This window comes from Phaeoacremonium minimum, assembly GCF_000392275.1.
Source record: "Phaeoacremonium minimum UCRPA7 unplaced genomic scaffold PA7_03_scaffold_479, whole genome shotgun sequence".
NCBI classification, from domain to species: Eukaryota; Fungi; Ascomycota; class Sordariomycetes; order Togniniales; family Togniniaceae; genus Phaeoacremonium; species Phaeoacremonium minimum.
This window is the reverse complement of record NW_006921381.1, coordinates 121,892-141,485: the sequence shown is the minus strand read 5'-3', so window position 1 is coordinate 141,485 and position 19,594 is coordinate 121,892. Positions and strand designations below refer to the sequence as shown.

Genomic DNA, 19,594 nt, shown 5'->3' with positions numbered 1-19,594 from the left:
CATTTACTACAATAGACCCCTCCCCCCGTCAGCCGCCCGAATTCATCTGATCGCCGGGTCCTACCGCCAACCAGGCGAGCCAGGATCTTAGTCATAGCCACATGCAAGACCACCTATTCATTTCGCACGTCCTCGACGATCACTCGCATATGTTTCAGCTTTTTGCTTTGCTTTTTTTTATCCGTGGAAGCTTCGACGCTTGACCTCTTTCTCGACCTCCTCAGTGACCTTGAGTGTCTGTTCCTGCTCCTTCATCTCGCGCACCTTGGCCAGCACGACCTCGCGGAAGATGGCGCCCTTGATGGTCTTGGACAGAGATCGCTTACCATCGCTGCTAGTGGTAGCCGTGCTGTCGTCGGTGTTGCTGCTGCTGACAGTGGGTACGGGCGATTTCCGGGACTGGTCAGCCGCCGAGATGGAGTCGGTAGGCATATCGGAGTCTTCCGAGTCGTCCTCTTGCATCTTGAGCGCCTCGATCCTGTTTGCGAGCTTGACGAGCTCGATACCGCGTCTTAGACGAGCGCGAGCCATGTACGCCTTGATCTCTGGTAGCAAGTTGTGATCTGTTGCGTTCTCGCCGCTGAGCCATGGGTGGGCTAGAGCCTCCTGTTGTGGTAATTGTAATTAGTCTCATGCCGCAATACTCGACTCGGATGAAAGCACTTACGGAGCTGGTCCATCGATCATCAGGGGTCGGCTGGAGGAGGTGGTTGATGAAGTCTTTGGCGTCGTCGCTAACATCCTTCCAATAGCGCTCATGAAAGACCACCTGCGCGTTACTGCACTCGTCGATCAAGTCCTGCAAGTTCTCCGAGCGGAACGGCGAGTAGCCGCAGAGCAGCGTGTATGTGATGACTCCCATTGACCACATGTCGACGGGTTTGCCGTGTCCCTTCTTGAGCATCACTTCGGGCGCCGCATATCCAAACGACCCCGCCATTGTGGTCAGGACCTCATCTTTGCTGTCGAGCATCTTGGCGATACCGAAATCGGCAAGAACAAGATCGGAGTCCAGTGACTTAGTCATGTATAGTAGGTTCTCAGGCTTCAAGTCTTGAGCTTATCGTTAGCTTCTGCCAGATGACCGACTTTGATGGCACTCACCTCGATGAACAACGTTGTTCTTGTGAAGGTAGTCTACGGCGCCGAGGACCTGCTTGATTGTTTGAGAGGCATCCTTTTCCGTGAACTTGCCCTGTTCACAAATTCGATCGAAGAGCTCGCCGCCTTGAGCCAGCTCTGTAACGATGTAGTATTTGTCCTATTGCAATGTTAGCTCTCAGCCCCGGCCGTTGTGCCATTTGCCGCAGCACGGCTTACCCTTGATTCAAACCAATCAACGAAGCGGACAATATGCGGATGCTTCAATCGCTGGAGCATGTCCAGCTCGTCGTAGACCATCCTCTCATTGCCCTTAACATTCTTCTTCAAGATAATCTTCACTGCCACCTTGCCAATAGGGCTGTCTGCTTCCCGGACGATACCATAGGTACCTGCGCCCAATGTTCTTCCGAATCGGTACTTCGATCTAAGGAGTTGAGGGTCAGATGCTGCTGCGGTACGGACTAGACTATCAGAGCAAAGCGACATACTTCTTATCATAGCTCTCGGGCTGGCCGTGCAGCCGATTCAACATGTTGGAGACTGCATACGAGGAAGAAACAGTCAGCCGGAACGAAGACATTACAATTCGAATAACAAATATAAGAATAGATAACGAGTAGAAGCTTCAGTAAGCATGTGTTGGATTGTAGGAGCACGCGAGACTCAGGAGGTGTCACAACGACTGGCAACTTACAGCTCATCTTGTTCAACTGCGGGGTCGACAAAGGGGAGATGTTTGTCGCGCGCACGATTTGGCAAGAGCTCTCGATTTGGTGGTCTAAATTGTTGTCTCACAGGAGAGAAGGTAAAGCTAGAGATGGAAGGATTGATATGAAGGCGTTGTCCGGAGAGGAACCCGCAACGCAGAGAAAGTTGGGGCAGTCGCGAGAGATTGGGCAGCTGCCTTTCCGGTCGGTAGCAGGTGGGCACGGGCAGCGATGACGAGGCTCGGGTGGGTTGGAGAGAGTCAGTGAGTGGGAAGTCGCGATGGACTGAACGATGGATGAAAACAGAAACAGAAACAGAAACGGCGGCGATGCGCTCCTGCTTCTGGTGCGAACGGCGAGAAGTAATAATGTAGGTACGTATGCAGCTGTTCACTGTCAAGCAGCACGATAAAGGAGGGAAACGATGGATGCACCAAGAGGAAAGCCTTGCGCCTGCAAGTGGTCGCAGGGTGAGCAAGAGCAAGGGAACAAGCGGCTGGCGGGTAGGCCGTAGTGTAGTAGAGGGGCTCAGCCGCAAACCCGGCGAGATGAGGGGCAGACTGGCGCGCTACTCTACCTACCACCACCCCGCTGCTGTCAGCGTCTAGGTCTACCTACCTACCTGTGTACCTAGGTACTATACACTCTGACACTGTGCCATACAGGTACGGGACCACCCCAGCGAGCCCAGCTGGCACACGCACCCAGGGTAGTTGTGATTCACCGTGCACAGCCCCAAGGCGGAGTCCTTTGCCTTGGCCCATGAGGAACCGCTCCGTTATATTCTCAGGCCAGAGCATTTGTGGCTCATGAGGTAAGGCAAAAAGGCTGATCGCTAGGCCCGGAGCTTTCCCCTATGGCTGCCTCAGCTGTATACCCAATTTCGCGAAACAAGAACTGTGTGTATCGAGGGTTGAGTTTCCTTATTTTGCGTGAGATACAACGCGTAGATCTCCGCCGAGTTGTGAATGGTCCCCCCCACGTAGACATTTATCAAAAGAGACTTGAGATAGGTATAGAGTAGTGAGTTATGTCTGCGTGACAAAATACGTTCACTGCCAGAGATAAAAGAGTAAGTATATGTAAGTATTTAACTCAGATGAATCAGCCCGTTCTATACAGTTGAGTCGAAGCCTCTGTCAATCTAGCACCTGACAAGAACGGAGGCTGATGTGAAGTTGTGTGACTGGGAAGAGAGCCTAAAGGACCTACCTACGTGTCCTGGAAAGGCCCAACTCAGATGTTGGGCTTGAGATTGAGATGACCCTTGGGTTATCATGTTCGATTCATTAGGTAAAAATGCTTATGAAACTAGGTAACAGTCTGATGACTCGAAGTTTCCTACAAATTTCTGTGCATTCGGTCATACCTTCAAGGTAAGTTTGATCTAAGGCGCTTCTGCGCAACCAAGATACCCGGCAGAGCCGCCAATTATTCAGGCGCCCAATTGAACGGATGCTGGCTGGCCGGCCGCTTTAGCGCAGTCACTCTATCGTCGCAGGCAGCTGAGGGGCGGTAGCTACTTTAGTCTAGGCCATGTTAGTGGGGGAGAATGCCGTCTGTGGTTGGCGTCAGAACGATCACTTCCCATCCATATTCCCTCGAAACCGAAACACCACCAACTGTGTCTTTTCTCCTCCATCTCGGCCGAAAAGAGCCGCCCACACTCGCGAACGACGCCCTCCTGTGAAGGATCTGCCTATCGAGATCTTCCGCTCTTCGGTGGCAATCTATTTGTCGCAGCTGTCTGCCAATTCTCTTGATGCCTTCCTACACGCCTTGAGTGACTGCTTTCTCAGGCCAACCTGACCCCACCATCACACACTGTCTGCCCCTCTCTGGGCTTCCAAGTCCTTCACCATCTCTCGGGCAGGCTTCAACATTCGGAAAGGGCTTCCTTGTCTGCATCAGTAAAATGGCTACTTTTGCGACAAAGCGCCTAGGCAAGGAACTTGCTAAGGTCTGAATGAGCTCGCCTCTATGCGCTTGCGAAACCTCCTCGGTACAACCAGCCTCACTAACCTCCCTTCAAGATCAATAACGGCCTGCCTCCTGGCATCGACCTCATCTCTGCAGACAACTTCGAAGAATGGCTGCTAGACATTCAGGTTCTCGACAAGAATCCTCTCTACGCAAACCAGATTTATAGACTGAAGTTTCGCTTCAGCTCCTCATACCCCATAGGTATGTACTCTGCCCTGCGCTTGCGACGGCTCGCACAAAACACGTGAATATCCCAGCTGACCCGGAGCGCAGAGCCCCCAGAGGTTGTCTTCGTCAAGTTGCACGACCGCCCGATTCCCATTCACCCCCACATCTATTCGAACGGATTCATCTGCTTGGACCTGTTGGGTCAACAAGGCTGGAGCCCCGTGCAAAACGTCGAGAGTGTCTGCATGAGCTTACAGAGCATGCTGACCGGCAACACGAAGAACGAGCGTCCACCCGGAGATGAGGAATTCGTGCGGGGCAACCGTCTCAGGCCCAGGGACATTGATTTTTACTATCACGATAATAACGTCTGATCGGAGGTTCTGTCGTCTTTGCCTATTCTCAAGAAATATTTGGCGTTTTTCATACGGGCAACGAACCATGGATTGAATGATTGCATTGAGGACCACACCCGCCCCGGAGTGCTTTGGAGTTGGTTGTTTAATTACTTGGGGTTTTATGAAACGTGCCACACCGTCCAGTGAAGGCTGTTGGCCATGAACTTGACATCATGCGAGATGATTATCTCCGCAGACCTGACCAGATACTTTTTGGTTGGTTGCCTAGGGCATGAGCCATAGAAGAGTATTGGTTGGCCAGCTGACAGTTTCGACGATCCTCAACCTGTATTCAAAGCTGCGGAGTGATATAGAAACGCTAATTGTGCGTGCCGGTAGGAGATTAGAGTCCGGCATTGTAGAAAAGCCAGTGCTCCCGGGTGCATTCAAATATATATCGCGTTGTCAGAGACCCCATTCGCGCCGCTGTATACACATCTCCCGTGTGAAGATCTTCTGTATATTGCCTAAACTCGTAGTACAGCGGATGGCTCTTCAGATGATGAAGGGTCCAGTCTTAGAGTGCCTGGGCGGGGCGGAGCCTGTGACGCACCGACTACCGAGCTACCTCATGAGGTGGGTAGCTCCGACCTTAGCTCTCCCATGCGCTTCTCGGCCGGCCTACAAGCTCACCTACATGAACATACCAAGGTGACCCTTCGATTTATCACAGGCTGCATGGAGAGGCAGACATGGCCCCTCATGTAGGCTTTGACACTGAGCAGATAAGAGACAAGGCTCGAAAGGACCTTCTCTACCTTCTTTCCGGGGTAAGTCAGACTCTCATCGCTCAATCGCGACACAGTCCAGGCAGAGTATACAGTGGCTAATCAAGTGCTACCTATCTCCCCACAGGTCCAAGGGAAGAAGAATCTCGTGATTGAGCAGAACCTCGCCGGGCCAATCGGGACAATCGTCAAAGTTTCCACGCTTCAGGACTATGGAGTCGACAAGTTCTACTTTCTCGAGAGCAATAATGTCGGCACCAACCAGCGAAACGTCGTATTTCTTGCGCGAGGAGAGAGTGCGCGGCACGCCCAGGCCATCGCAGGTGAGTCGCATGCCCCTTCACAACACTCTACCACGCTTCATTTGCCCGAGTAAATGAGCTTCAATGGTTAAGCCAGATGAGTATCTACATCTCACTGCTGCTTGCTCGTCGAACAGCTTGAAATGAAGCAATGCCGCGAACCTGTAGCCTCCCTTATGTGACCCGACCTCAACCCATGCATCAATGCATGCTAACAATAATCAAGACCAGATAAGACGACTGCAACGTGAGAGCCAAACGGGCCATGAATTTCACATCTTCTGGGTGCCTCGCCGCACCTTAGTTTCCGACAAGCTACTGGAAGAAGCTGGTGTGTTGGGCGACGTGAACATCTCCGAATTACCGCTCTACTTCTTCCCTCTGGAACGAGATGTCCTCTCTCTAGAGCTGGAAGACTCCTTTCAGGATCTCTACCTTGCTAAGGATCCAACGTCCACCTTTCTCCTTGCTAAGGCCTTGATGGGCATCCAGCAGAAACAGGGCCTCTTCCCGCGGATGATCGGCCAAGGCGACAATGCTAAGCGTGTCGCTGAATTGCTTGCCCGCATGCGACAAGAATTGCTTGCTGGCGAGACTGGTCACGATGGCGATAAGCTGGGTTTATCTCCGAGCACGACAACTGAGAGCGTGATCATCATTGATCGAGATGTCGACTTCGTTACTCCTCTACTCACACAGCTCACCTACGAAGGGCTCATCGATGAGATATTTGGCATACAAAACAATCAAACCGATGTTGACTCGACTATCGTCGGAGCACCACCCCAAGCCGCGCAAAGCTCCTCCGCCTCGCCCCCTCCTAGCAATCAATCGAGAAGACGGAAGATCCAGCTCGACTCCTCCGATAAACTATTTGACCAGCTTCGAGACACGAATTTCGCCATAGTGGGAAGTCTGCTGAACAAGGTGGCTCGTCGACTACGAAACGATTACGATAGTCGACATAGCTCAAAGACTACAGCCGAATTGAAGGCCTTTGTCTCGAAACTCCCGGGTTATCAAGCCGAGCAGCAAAGTCTTAAGATCCATACAGGACTAGCTGAGGAGATCATCAAATTTACACGAACGGATCAGTTCAGTAGACTACTCGAGGTTCAGCAAAATCTAGCAGCTGGTGCTGACCCATCATCACAATTCGACGTGATTGAAGAATTGATCGCCAGAGACACACCCCTACCGGAGATACTACGTCTTCTCTGCATATACTCCTGTATATCCGGCGGAATCAAAACGAAAGAGTTCGACCAGTTTCGGAGGCTTATCCTCGAAGGGTACGGCTACCAACACCTGCTTACCTTGAACAACCTCGAGAAACTGCAACTATTCCTGTCGAGATCATCTCCGATGGCATCCATGATACCCATGACGGGCTCTGCGGGAGCCACCGGCACGAAGACCAATTATACATATTTGCGAAAGCAACTTCGACTCATCGTAGATGAAGTCAATGAGCACGACCCGAACGATATTGCATACGTCTACAGTGGATATGCCCCGCTCTCGATTCGTCTCGTTCAATGCATCTTACAGAAGCAGTATCTTCTTTCTATCACAAGGGGCAATGGCGTGACTGGCGGATCCGGTGCGGTAGGTGGAGGTCAAGGATGGCGTGGATTCGATGAGGCCGTGAAACACGCGAGAGGCCAGACATTTGACGAGTTGCAGAAGGGCGAAGATAAAGCCGTCAAGGCTCGCGCTTTGCTGTCGAATAGCGGGGAGAAGAAGACGGTCTTTGTAGTATTCGTTGGCGGAGTTACCTTCACAGAGATTGCGGCCTTGCGCTTCATTGCGAAGAAGGAAGAAGGTAAATCGGCTGAACTCTTGCATTGTCCCAGTAAAGCTAATTGCCTTGTTATCTACCACAGCTCGACGGAATATTGTCATCTGTACCACATCGATTATCAGCGGCAACAAGATGATGGCTGCAGCTGTGGAAAAGGAGTCTTTCGGGACACCAGCTGCAGCACCGGCACCTGCAGAGCCCTGAATGATTTCACACCAGATGTATCATGAGGGAGACTGCCATCGAATGTCATGCCTTTGATAAGCGATGGAGATGAGCAAATCATAATAAGCAGGTGGTAGCAGGGAAAGATGCTCTAGCGGGTCAATGACTCGAGCATCGGCAATGACATTGCAGCCTGCGGCCAGGTTTCTATGTTGCCAATCGCTCGTGAGGAGATGACCTCACATGTTTCAAGGCTAGAATATCCCTTGACCGATTTGCAGAGGTCTGTGAATGGTATATAAAGACTTGGGGAAAAGCAATCTTCCCGGTGTCTTAGGTGGTGGACTCAAGAGGTCGCTGTCAATCTCGCACGTGATATGCTATACTACTATTTTACATTTCCCCGATGGTTCGAGTGTCCAACCTTACGTCTCGGATCTGATAAACGGCAATGACCTGGGCCGAACCCATCTTTATATTTCCTTGACCAAACCAATTGTACAAATTATTTTCTGTAAAGTTGCGCAATCCAGAGCGTCGTCTGTCTCGACGTGCGGCCTTTCAGGTACAAGACCCTTGCAATTGAGCACTAGCGACCGACATCTGCATGCCTTATATTTGTTATACTGAGCCATAATTGCTGGTTTCAAGGCGGACAATGCAGCTGACGAGTTGAACAGAGAAATACCTGGCCCTGAATTAGAAGCGCAAAGATGCTGGATTGTCGATAGCACATGGGCACCAGAGCGTGACACTCAGTGGTCGAGATATGTGGGCAAGCTGGGCCTCCGATGCTACGAACTCGCCCCGACTCCTCACGACTTGGACCAAGATCAATTGACCCGCCACAAAGCCATACCCATCGAGTCTCGGAACAATGGGAATGAGTTCACGGGCTCGATTAGGACAGAATAGTGGAATTGGAAAGCGACCCATTAAGGGCCAGAAGGAACCCGACTCATATATACCGCATCCCGCCTCATCATCGTACCTCGTCAATCCTTTCTCGCCGGCGACCAGTATATCAGACTTGGAAGTGGCACAACAACACAACAGGTTTTTCTCATCAGACTATCTAGAAGAGATAGTTCCTGAGATAATTGTCAGGACTGACGACATGGAACTTCTCGATATGGATAACAGCTCAGAGTCTGTGGCTACGCCTCACGAGCCCGTAGGGTATGTGCACCTCACTATCTGTTACCATCATCACATGACCTACCTATTGATCTGAGTTGTCAAGACATCTCAGTCCATGCATTCTTCCAATTCAAGTTTATCACTCTTATTATATATCGACAAATGACTTATGTTGACCTCGTTTGAATCTTCGATAGGCTGGCAATTGACGACCATATACCTTTGAAGACCCCCACCCGAGAGCTAATTGAGGAGTCTCGGAATTTCTTCCCATCTCCCATGTCCGCATTGACGGAACAATCCGAGCTCTCTTCTCTGCCGTCTACCATCTCTAGTAAAGCGACCACCCCAGTCGATGTCGACAGCTCAAGAGAGGTGCCATCTCAATCAACGCCAGTCTCCGCAGTCCAGAACCGAACAACGCCAAGGCGCAAACATGATGTCAGACCGAAGGTGTCTGTTCCGACAGACTTGTCGCTCCAAGAGTATGCTATGCAATGCATTGCTGCAGCGGAGTCATCACGGCTGAATCCCTACGCTCTACATCAAGAAGAGTATATAATGTTGCGGGATCATATCAGCCATGCACAAGTCACAACCTATTTAAACATCAGGAATGGTATCCTGAGACTCTGGGTGAGGAACCCACAGATGGCTGTCATGCGTGAAGAAGCCATAGGGTGCGCCAAAGACGCTAGGTGGTTCGATGTTGCGAATGTTTGCTTCGAATGGCTGGTTCGCCGAGGGTTTATCAATTTTGGCTGCGTGGATATTCGATTACCTCAGAAGAAAGATCCAAAGGGCTCTCCACCGAGGAAGAGAAGAACCATTGCTGTGGTTGGCGCAGGCATGTCTGGCCTTGGATGTGCTCGGCAGCTGCATGGCCTTTTCCTTCAATACTCTAAACATTTTCGCGAGATGGGGGAGGATCCACCACATATTATTGTACTAGAAGGAAGAAATCGAATAGGCGGACGTGTCTATTCACGTGCGTTCCAAACTGTTCCAGACACCGCGCCGGGCATCTTTCGAGACAAGCGCTTCACGGCTGAAATGGGCGGCATGATCATCACTGGGTTTGACCGGGGCAATCCTTTGAACATTTTGGTGAGAGGCCAACTCAGTCTCGCTTATCACGCACTACGAGCAGACATGACATTGTATGACACCAATGGGAAACCAGTCGATTTGAAAAGAGATCAGATGGTGGAACAGCTCTACAACGCCTGTCTCGACAGAGTCAGTGAATACAAATTCAAGCTGCCCGCATCAAAACTCATTGAAGGAAACCATGATCTGATCGATGAGGGTCGAGACAGCTCAGCCGAGGTTCACAGAACCATTGCATACGTAGAAGAAACAACGGCCGCTCAGCCACATGCCCCTTCGGTGTCAGAACAGAACATGACGCCACAGGTTGATATGGTCCCAGTCTCGTCTGACAGATTGACTGGACGAGTGCATGTTGAGCCCGGCACACCCGGTTCAACTACAGCAGCCCACAAAGCTAAGTCGATTGGCTGGACTCTAAAGCCAGATGTCACTGAAGCAAAGGATTTCGACCTTGATACACTATCCAAAGACCCGAGTGCAACCCTAGGGTCTATGATGGATGAGGCCATCCGACAGTACAAGGACATCGTTGACCTGAATCCCCAAGATTTTAGGTTGCTCAATTGGCATATTGCCAACTTGGAGTACAGCAACGCAACAAATTATAACAAGCTCAGTCTCCAGGGCTGGGACATAGATGCCGGGAACGAGTGGGAGGGTAAGCACACGATGGTTGTTGGTGGCTATCAGAGTGTTGCTCGTGGACTCTTGATGTGCCCGACCCCACTGAATGTCCGTCACAAGGCGGCTGTCAAAAGGATAATGTATCACACAGAAGGAACAACCGGCCCGGCAAGGATCGAATGCGAAGATGGAACCGTTGTGGACGCAGACTTCATTGTGAACACTATACCCCTTGGAGTTCTGAAACATGGCAATGTCGAATTTCAACCTCCTTTGCCGTCATGGAAATCCGATGCTATCAGGCGCCTAGGCTACGGGGTGCTCAATAAAGTCATTTTGGTCTACAAAGAACCATTTTGGGATCAAGATAGAGACATCTTTGGTATTCTCTCAGATCCTCCTCATCGGCTGAGCCTTGATCAGAAGGACTATACGTCAAGGCGAGGCAGATTTTTCCAGTGGTTCAATGCCACGAATACTACCGGTCTGCCGTGCCTGCTTGCACTGATGGCCGGAGATGCGGGCTTCGATACAGAGCAGACTCCTAATGACGATCTCATCGCAGAAGCTACAAATGTTCTTCGCAGCCGCTTTGGAGACAAAGTCCCTCCGCCAATTGAGGCGGTCGTCACCAGATGGGCCTCGGACAAGTTTGCCAGAGGCAGTTACTCATCCGCCGGAGTCAACATGCGAGCGGAGGACTATGATATCATGGCTCGTCCGATTGGCAACTTATTCTTCGCTGGTGAACACACTATCGTTACGCATCCTGCTACTGTTCACGGCGCCTACTTGTCCGGGCTCAGAGCAGCCTCTGAAGTACTTGAGGCTCTTATCGGCCCCATCGAGGTTCCAAACCCCCTAATTATACCAAAAGAGACATCATCATCCCTGAAACGCAAGGCACTAGAAGGCAACAAAGATCCCGCTCAAGCTCGTCTAGAGGCCTACGAGCTGGATGTTTGGCAACATATCTATTCCAAGCTCGGCTACCGTCCGCTGAAACCATCCAAGGTTGCAGGCAATGCCTACCTACTATACAACAAGGCAAACTACGACGTAGCTCGTAAGAAGTGCGAAGAAGGTCGTCGGGCCGGAAAGGGCAAGCCCTCGCCAAACGAAGTGCGAGTCATGACTTCGAAGATGTGGAAAGAAGCTACCAACGAGGAGCGGAAGCCGTATGACGAACAGGCAGACGAGCAGAAGAGAGCTCACGCGCAGGCAGTTAAGGACTGGACGGCAGCTGCGGCGAAATGGGACCAAGATGCACTGGAGGTGCGGGCTGCATACGAAAAAGAACATCCAAGTGTTCCCACAGCGGAGGAGCAGACGGTTGCAGCCGCCGGTCCAGACAGTGGTCGTCGCATCAAGATCGAGAGTTCTGCTGGGAATGCCGACAGAGACATCGACATGGCTGCATAATTGTGTTTTGCTTCATATCATATTTGCACATGATGGCGTAACAGGAATATCGAATTGGCATTGAATGGTTAAGCATTTCAATGGACATGGAAGGGGGTCTTGTGGGCATATCCTGACCTCTGATAATGGCGGCATTGGCCACATACTGTGTAGTTCATAGGAGGAGTAAGGTGTAAAGTATGTTATCGCTGTAGCATTCGTCTGTAAGCCTGTCACGTTATACACCCGACATGGCACTTGATCAATTGAATCGAGATATGCGTTAAGTTTGCCAGGATTAATCACTTTTTTGAGCGAGATAGATGCCAGTCTGGGGAAATCTCCTTATTCTACTACTTTCTTTAATACACGGGTGGACTGAGCCGGTTTTGATGCGTTGATACAAAGGGAAATATCTTAGATACAACTCTTCCTCTGTCCACCCCAGGTCTGCTATCCTCCCCTTTACATGTCCTCGGAAGCGGTGGCACCAGTAATAATTTCGACCAGCTCGCCAGTAATGACGGCTTGACGGGTACGGTTGAAAAGAATCTGGTACTTGTTGATCATCTCGCCGGCGTTCTTGGAAGCATTCTGTCATATAATGTCAGCAACTTATTCAGGCAGGCGTTCAGCGAATCTTTACTCACGTCCATGGCATTTCGTCGGGCAGACTGCTCGCAGGCGTGGCCCTCAGCAAGACCCCAGTAGATAGAGTTGGCAAGAGCGTATTCCCGCAGGTTGGGCAGGAGCTCCTCGTCAACCTCAAAGGCCGAGAAGTTGGCAGACTCCCGGATGGCCTCCTCAGAGAAGGCATCGACGGCGGCGGCCTCGTAGCTCTGAGCGTTGATGAACTGGTTGTAGATGATCTTGACCTCGGCGTACTCGTTGGGCAGCTGGACGATCTGGTCCGCGATAGCCTGGGCGTCCGCGAAGGTGGGGATATCCTTGCCGACACCAGCGAAGGATAGCTGGATGTCCTTGGCATTGGTACGCGACAGCTGGGACTTGCACTTCTCGCCGAGGATGACCAGCTCGTAGGCGTTGGGCTTCTCAGCGAAGAGACGGCGGATGTAACGGGACAAGCTGGAGTGGATACCACCGCAGAGGCCCTTGTCGGAGCTGCAGACAACGAGGAGAGTCTTCTTGTCCTCACCCTCGAGGGCCTTGGTCTCGGCTGACTCGAAGACCTCGTTGGAGGTCTGACCGTACTTTCGGGAGTCCTGCATGGCTCGCTGTGCGCGGTTGAGCTTGGTCGAGGCGACGATCTTCATCGTGTTGGTGATCTTCTCGATGTTGCGGATCGACTTGAGACGGCCCTCGATTTCACGCAGGGTAGCGAACGTAGCGGCGGCATTGGAACCAGCGGCGACAGCGCTATCAATGTAATTAGTATCAATCAATGATCCTCATGCTTCCTCTGTCTCATGATCGGTTCCCTTCAGCTTCCTTAAGCTGTCTTGATGGACCCGGTGGGAGTTTGCCGACGTACCGAGTGGGAATCGCAGCTCCAGCTCGCAGAGCTGGCCGGGCGGCCCTTGAAAGCATCTTGATGAGTGTGTGATTGGCGTGAGCCTCTGCCAACGGTGGCTCGACTGATGACGAGTTTATTCAGGATCAATTGACTCCCTCGTCGGCAATAGGTGTGGCCGTAGTTGTCGATAGGTTCAATTGAGCGTTTTTTCGGCTAAGCTTCCTCTGGCTTTGATCCGGACAGGTCACGTGGACTGACACTCAGCGGCGTCACGCTAAACTCACTGGAGACTCGCAGCAAAAATACCACCCGACTAGTTAGACTAACAGCAGGAGCAGCTGCAACTAATGAGACGAACTTTAACCTTCGTCGCCCCGATCGATCTTCTTCCTCTTCTTCTTTTCCACCCCCTCCGCCGCCCTTGCTGCTACTGTTAGGTATTCTCTTCATTATTTAATAGGCTATAGACTGGGGCGCGCTGCCATACCTTTTTCTGGCTTGTTTTCGCTCATAACTCACGTCCTCGATACCTTTTTTTTTTTTTTTTGGCAGGAGCAGACTTCTTTACTCGCCCGACGCGAGCTAGACCTCCGATCCTCGCCCCGTCGACTTGACGATCCGCCTGTCTCACCTCGAGTCACCAACACATCACCAGGATGAATCGCATGAGTTCAGACAGCTCTGACGACGACATGCCTTTGGCAAGGTCGAACGGTCATCACGGTATGTTTAAACTCGCGTCACCTTGGCTTCTTTAAGTGTCGCAGGACCTCGAGGGATGCCTGAGCCTTGTTGACGTGTCACCTTCAACGCCTCACATTCCCGCACCGTCACACATTCGAAAATGGGTTTCGTATCAACTTTACTAACCGCTCCTTCCTCTTCAGCATCTGCTTCCAAGATCACAGCAGCCGAGGACCGAGCCATGGACAGGTCTGACTCCAAGGTGAAGCCTGCGCCTGTAGGCATCTCGATTCGAAATGGCCCGGTCGACGACGATGCTATGGATCTAGATCACGCGCCCAACGGCACTGCAAAGAGGAAGTCGCGCACTTCTATTGACAAATCCATCAGCTACAAGGATGACTCTGACAGCGATGGTGCGCCTCTGGTATGTGAAACTTCAGACAAGGCAGTTTTGTAATTTTCCATTCGTGCTGACGGTGGGCGGTACCTTAGGCCAAGCGGCAAAAAGCAAAGCACAGAGTGTCAGACAGCAGTGATGACGAGCCCATCTCGAAGAAGAAGCCAAAGGGCTTGCCACCGTCCATTAAAGAGACGCACCTGGACGATTCATCTGATGATGATGCGCCACTGGGAGCTAAGCTTGCCAAGAAGAAGGCTAGTATCGAGAAGGCTGCCAACAAGGAGGCAAAGGCCATTCGAGCTGCGGAGACAAAGACAAAGAAGCCAACACCCAAGAAACCCATCAAGGATGAATCTGATGATGATGAACCCCTTGCGAAGAAGCCCAAGGCCAAACGTGAGTCGAATGGTGTGGTTTCAGCAAAGAAAGTCAACGGAATTAAGAAGGAGTCGAAGCCAACTCCCAAGGTGAAGGCCAAAGTTGCTACTACCACACCGTCAAAGAAGAGGTCCGAGAGCGTCAAAGACGAGAATGGTTCAGATGATGAGGACGAGGACGATGAGAAGAACTGGTGGGACCAGCCGAAGAAGGAAGACGACTCCATCAAGTGGACCACTCTCGAGCACAGTGGCGTGGTCTTCCCTCCTGCGTACGTACCTCTGCCGAAGAACGTCCGCCTAATCTACGACGGAACGCCGGTCGTCCTCCACCCTGAAGCCGAGGAGGTTGCTACGTTCTTTGGCAGCATGCTTCATAGCACTCAGAACGTGGAGAACCCTGTCTTCCAGAAGAATTTCTTTGGCGATTTCAAGGAGGTTCTGAAGGAGACAGGCGGTGCCAAGGATCTCAAGGGCAACAAGGTTGACATCAAAGAGTTCGCCAAGCTGGACTTCAAGCCAATCTTCGAATACTATGAAGCCGATCGCGCAGCCAAGAAGAATAGATCTGCAGCCGAAAAGAAGGCTGACAAGGCTGAAAAAGACAAATTGGAAGCGCCTTACATGTTCTGCAAATGGGATGGCCGCAAAGAAAAGGTTGGAAATTTCCGTATTGAACCCCCTGGTCTTTTCCGAGGACGAGGTGATCATCCAAAGACAGGCAAGGTCAAGAAACGCGTAATGCCTGAGCAAGTCGTCATCAACATCGGCAAAGAGGCAAAGGTGCCTGAACCTCCGGCAGGACACAAGTGGAAGCAGGTCAAGCATGACAATAAGGCAACCTGGCTCGCCATGTGGCAAGAGAATGTCAATCTGAACTACAAGTATGTCATGCTTTCTGCAAACAGCGCCGTCAAAGGCCAGGCGGATCACAAGAAATTTGAGAAAGCCCGTCAGCTCAAGAAGCACATCGACCGTATTCGCAAGGATTATACTACGAAACTCAAGAGCGATGTTATGAAAGACCGTCAGATGGCTACAGCCATCTACCTGATCGATAAATTTGCCCTCAGAGCTGGTAACGAGAAGAACACAGAGGAGGAAGCCGACACTGTCGGTTGTTGCTCACTGAAGTACGAGCACGTCACTCTTCGGGAACCTAACACAGTCATCTTCGATTTCTTGGGTAAGGACAGTATTCGCTTCTACGATGAAGTTACTGTCGATCGACAGGTCTTCAAGAACTTGAAGATGTTCAAGAAGCCACCGAAGGAAGACGGTGACCTGATCTTTGACCGTGTCAATACTGGTCAACTGAACAAGCATCTCTCCGAATACATGCAAGGTCTCACAGCGAAGGTTTTCCGTACTTACAATGCCTCTTACACCATGTCCAAGCTCTTGCAAGAGCTTCCGATTCAAAATCTTTCTGTTCCCGAGACGATCAAGCTCTACAATGACTGCAATCGAAAGGTTGCCATTCTTTGCAACCATAAGCGGACGGTTACCGCTAGTCACGAGGCCCAGATGGAGAAGCTTGGCGATCGTATCAAGGGTCTGAAGTACCAGAAATGGCGCACCAAGATGATGTTGCTTGATGTCGATCCCAAACAGAAGAAGAAGAAGGGCGCGGAGTTCTTTGAGAAGGGCGAAGATCTTGATGACGAGTGGATCCACGAGCATCAAGCCTTCCTTGTCGAGGAGGCCAAGCAGAAGATCACCAAGAAATTTGAAAAGGAGAATGAGAAGCGAATTGCAGATAAAGAGAAGCCTCTACCTGAGAAGGAGCTCAAGGAGCGTCTCAAGGCTGCGGCCGAGCTCGAGGCGAAGTTCAAGAAGGAGAACAAGTCCAAGAAGGTGGAAGCCGAAGGCAAGTCGCCAAGTGTTGAGAAGCTTGATGCTGCGATTACGAAGATTGATGAGCGCATCAAGGCGCTCGAGCTCCAGTCGGCTGATCGCGAGGGCAACAAGGAGGTCGCCCTGAGCACTTCCAAGATCGTAGGTTACATTTACATGAGGTGTTGTACGCCATTTGTTTGCTAATCAGGACTCCAGAACTATATCGACCCACGACTCACTGTTGTGTTCTCGGCCAAGTTCAACGTCCCCATTGAGAAGTTCTTCTCCAAGACCCTTCGGGAGAAGTTCAAGTGGGCGATTGAGTCTATTCGGGACGACTCCACTTGGGAGTTCTGATCAAGAAATTCTCTCCACGAGAATCCAAAATTGGAAGATCGCATGCTATGTATTGTTGTATCATCATATTAAAGAGCTTCACAGTATCGTCTTCATGACCAGTCTGGCTACAAACATTCAACTTTTGCCTGGCAGGATAACCTTTTCCAGGTTTACGCAGATGGGAAGGTAAGATGGGATAGATTCGTCCAAGACCACAGCGCTTATCTTGCTGGACAGAGCATGGTCTATAGCATCGTAGCAAAGAACAAAACAAACTACAAAATTAGACAGATGAAGCGACGAGTTAGAACAATAAATCGTTTTCACATATGATAGCGTAACTCATAAAAGTGATTGCATTATGTGACCATGTATATATATCTTCATATTAGACGGGGTTTGACCCGATATATTCGTGTGCCGCATGAGCATAATTCCAATAATCTATTTGCCCTCAAACCCGAAATCAAAACGCCCGAGATTTTATGCAATCCAAACTCATTGATCATATCCTTCCATTTCCCATGTGATGCACCGAGAGCCATTCGTTATCCCCTTTTTACAACTTTCCGACGTTTTATACATATCATACTCAAACGACAAGTCTGAGACATAAAGCCAGAGACAGCGCCGATTGGAGCAGCAGCCACGACGAAAGTCGCGGGGCTGCGGAGTGAGAACCGGCCTTGATGCCCGACCCAGCATTGCCCGTCGCCTCAGCCTGCATCAATGGCGGGGCAGCTGTTGCTTGAGGCGTGCTAGCTGTTGGAGTGATTAGGAATCCCTTGTCGTCGTAGCTCTTGACCCGAGTCTCCCAGCCGGCAGGGACGGTCATGGTCGTCAAGAAGCCGCGGTCATCGTAGGTCGTGATGACCACATCACCTCCAGCGGCCGAGGGAAGCGCCGAGGAGGATGAAGGCAAGGGGGCCGGCGACGAGGAGGGGGTGGGGAGGTTCTGTAAAGAAAGATCAATGTTAGCATGCTGTTCATAAGCCGCGCGCGTGAAAACTGTTCACTAGCAAGAAAGGGGGCACAAGAGATTATTTTTGTAAACGTACTAACCACTGTTGAGCTGGCCGGCACGATTTTGCCCTCGGAAGTCATGCGCCAGCCGCTCGGGATGGGGTTGGAAGACGCAACCGCCGTAGCCGTGCTGCTTCCTTGACCGATTCCGCCAGCTGGGATGGAGGGCGAGAGGGAGGTGGCCGCGCCGGAAACGGCGGACACAGTGGGTGCCGCGTCAACATTGGCATTGACTTCTCCGTCAACTGCAACGATGGATGTCCATGATCCTGATGTGTCACCATACTGGTACTCCTTGCCGGTGGAGTAGTCAGTGACTTTGACCGACTTGACGGCCATGGTGAACGGTCCTTGCGAGTAATCCGTAGGGCCGCGAGCCCAGCTGATGGTTCCCGCAGCGTTTGCCGAGTCACCACCGGACCAGGCTCCAAACTTGACCTGCATTGGTGTTTGAGGGTACTGGCCATTCGCATCGTCAAATGTCAGAGTCCGCACAGCTGTGTCGCCCACATACCATACCAGGCGATCCGAAGTCCAATCGACAGCGTAGGTGATATAGTCGGCCTGGTTGTTCGCAGCAGGGTTGAATTGTCCGCGGTCGAATGCTCCTGTCTGCCCCTTTCCAAAGTAGTTCGTCTGCACCGTGGCGTCATCGGCGCCCAGCCACTCCATATCGATTTCGTCCAGGTCATCGGACTGAAGGACGAAAGAGCTCACAATACCTGCTCCTGGCGCGCACTTCATGGTGATCTCGACGCGGCCGAACATGATGTAGAAGACACTCGTGAGCTGTGGAGCATCGCCGGACTTGGCAACCGTGAACGTGACTCCGTCTGCACCGTACTCTGGAGTTCCTCCACTCGCGGTAAACGAATTGACTTCTCCTTGGGTGAAATCGACGTCAATTGCCATTCCTAGTGCAGTGTCGGCCGGGCAGCCAGCTGAAGGGTTTGTTAGCACTGCTATACCAATGTTGAGGCCATTGGGAGGACTCACTTGTGTAGAGAGGATTGCATGATGACCACGTTTGCGCAGTCACTGAGCTTGTGAGTAGAGCAGCAGTGGCCGCTGCCACTCGAGCTGATCTTGAGAAGATCATTGTGATATGTGAAAGTAAACTTGGAAATACACAACCAGAAAGGCGAAGCCGCTCGAAGCTGGTGTCCTTTCTCAGACGCGGTGCTCTCAGCACAGCAGGAGAAAAGCAAGCTAAAATAAACAGAGGGAGATGGTAGATAGGACTCGAAGAACAGCCTAGTATTCTTCAAGAAGATCAGGCAGGTGTATCGGGAGTATCGTTTTGAGACAATGAGAGACAACGGAAGGACAATGGAACGGGTAGGCACATGGGAAGCCATGCTCCGACTTTATGGGTAAATGCCATCTGGGACGGGCACTACCAGCCGCCATGCAGCAGCGCCGGGGCCCCCGGCCGATTCATTCATCGGTGGAGTTCAATCAGCCAAGGGTCTTATGGGAAACAAGATGCAGCGCCGTGAATGACGAATGGCAGTTGCACGCGTGGTTTCTCGCATCTTGCCATTGGCGGTGGTTGTCTGTCCAACATCGACATTCGGGCCTGGGGCAAGAGGTTGGGCTCGATTAAGCCTTGTAAGTCGAGTGGCTGGGACCCCTGTGATTGGCGCTAAGAGCTGGGATGACGGGCGCTACTGGGCCAGCACCGCGTGGCTGGTAACGGCGCCACAGCAGCCTTGCAGCTGCATTAACATTTAAACAATAGCGGGTGGTTGGAGATCCCGTATTGGCTTGTAGTGGGACAGTTCAAACAATTGCAGGTGCATCTAAGCGCCACAGCGC

The 19,594-nt window shown here is 51.5% G+C and overlaps 7 protein-coding genes across 7 annotated transcripts; 4 read left to right on the top strand and 3 right to left on the bottom strand.

The window, feature by feature from the left end:
- Nucleotides 1-177: 177 nt before the first annotated feature.
- On the bottom strand, nt 178-1,805 carry UCRPA7_6531 (putative calcium calmodulin-dependent protein kinase protein; the record flags this gene model as incomplete). The annotated part of the gene is made up of 6 exons (XM_007919068.1): nt 178-606; nt 668-1,053; nt 1,105-1,261; nt 1,321-1,528; nt 1,593-1,644; nt 1,799-1,805. 6 exons carry the CDS (start codon nt 1,803-1,805, stop codon nt 178-180), a joined length of 1,239 nt encoding a protein of 412 aa, XP_007917259.1.
- A 1,921-nt stretch (nt 1,806-3,726) lies between these two features.
- Nucleotides 3,727-4,336, top strand: UCRPA7_6530 (putative ubiquitin-conjugating enzyme protein; the record flags this gene model as incomplete). Its single annotated transcript, XM_007919067.1, has 3 exons — nt 3,727-3,771; nt 3,845-3,995; nt 4,068-4,336. 3 exons carry the CDS (start codon nt 3,727-3,729, stop codon nt 4,334-4,336), a joined length of 465 nt encoding a protein of 154 aa, XP_007917258.1.
- A 526-nt stretch (nt 4,337-4,862) lies between these two features.
- UCRPA7_6529 (putative vacuolar protein sorting-associated protein 33a protein) lies at nt 4,863-7,398 on the top strand (the record flags this gene model as incomplete). The annotated part of the gene is made up of 5 exons (XM_007919066.1): nt 4,863-4,936; nt 5,034-5,130; nt 5,216-5,411; nt 5,617-7,215; nt 7,277-7,398. The coding sequence occupies 5 exons, from the start codon at nt 4,863-4,865 to the stop codon at nt 7,396-7,398; spliced, it is 2,088 nt and encodes a 695-aa protein (XP_007917257.1).
- Nucleotides 7,399-9,702: 2,304 nt separating this feature from the next.
- On the top strand, nt 9,703-11,658 carry UCRPA7_6528 (putative lysine-specific histone demethylase 1 protein; the record flags this gene model as incomplete). The annotated part of the gene is made up of 1 exon (XM_007919065.1): nt 9,703-11,658. One exon carries the CDS (start codon nt 9,703-9,705, stop codon nt 11,656-11,658), a length of 1,956 nt encoding a protein of 651 aa, XP_007917256.1.
- Nucleotides 11,659-12,102: 444 nt separating this feature from the next.
- On the bottom strand, nt 12,103-13,185 carry UCRPA7_6527 (putative atp synthase gamma chain protein; the record flags this gene model as incomplete). Its single annotated transcript, XM_007919064.1, has 3 exons — nt 12,103-12,231; nt 12,288-13,014; nt 13,130-13,185. 3 exons carry the CDS (start codon nt 13,183-13,185, stop codon nt 12,103-12,105), a joined length of 912 nt encoding a protein of 303 aa, XP_007917255.1.
- A 770-nt stretch (nt 13,186-13,955) lies between these two features.
- Nucleotides 13,956-16,771, top strand: UCRPA7_6526 (putative dna topoisomerase i protein; the record flags this gene model as incomplete). Its single annotated transcript, XM_007919063.1, has 3 exons — nt 13,956-14,222; nt 14,291-16,573; nt 16,631-16,771. 3 exons carry the CDS (start codon nt 13,956-13,958, stop codon nt 16,769-16,771), a joined length of 2,691 nt encoding a protein of 896 aa, XP_007917254.1.
- Nucleotides 16,772-17,631: 860 nt separating this feature from the next.
- Nucleotides 17,632-18,875, bottom strand: UCRPA7_6525 (putative glycoside hydrolase family 16 protein; the record flags this gene model as incomplete). Its single annotated transcript, XM_007919062.1, has 3 exons — nt 17,632-17,708; nt 17,812-18,717; nt 18,773-18,875. 3 exons carry the CDS (start codon nt 18,873-18,875, stop codon nt 17,632-17,634), a joined length of 1,086 nt encoding a protein of 361 aa, XP_007917253.1.
- Between the last annotated feature and the right edge of the window lie 719 nt (nt 18,876-19,594).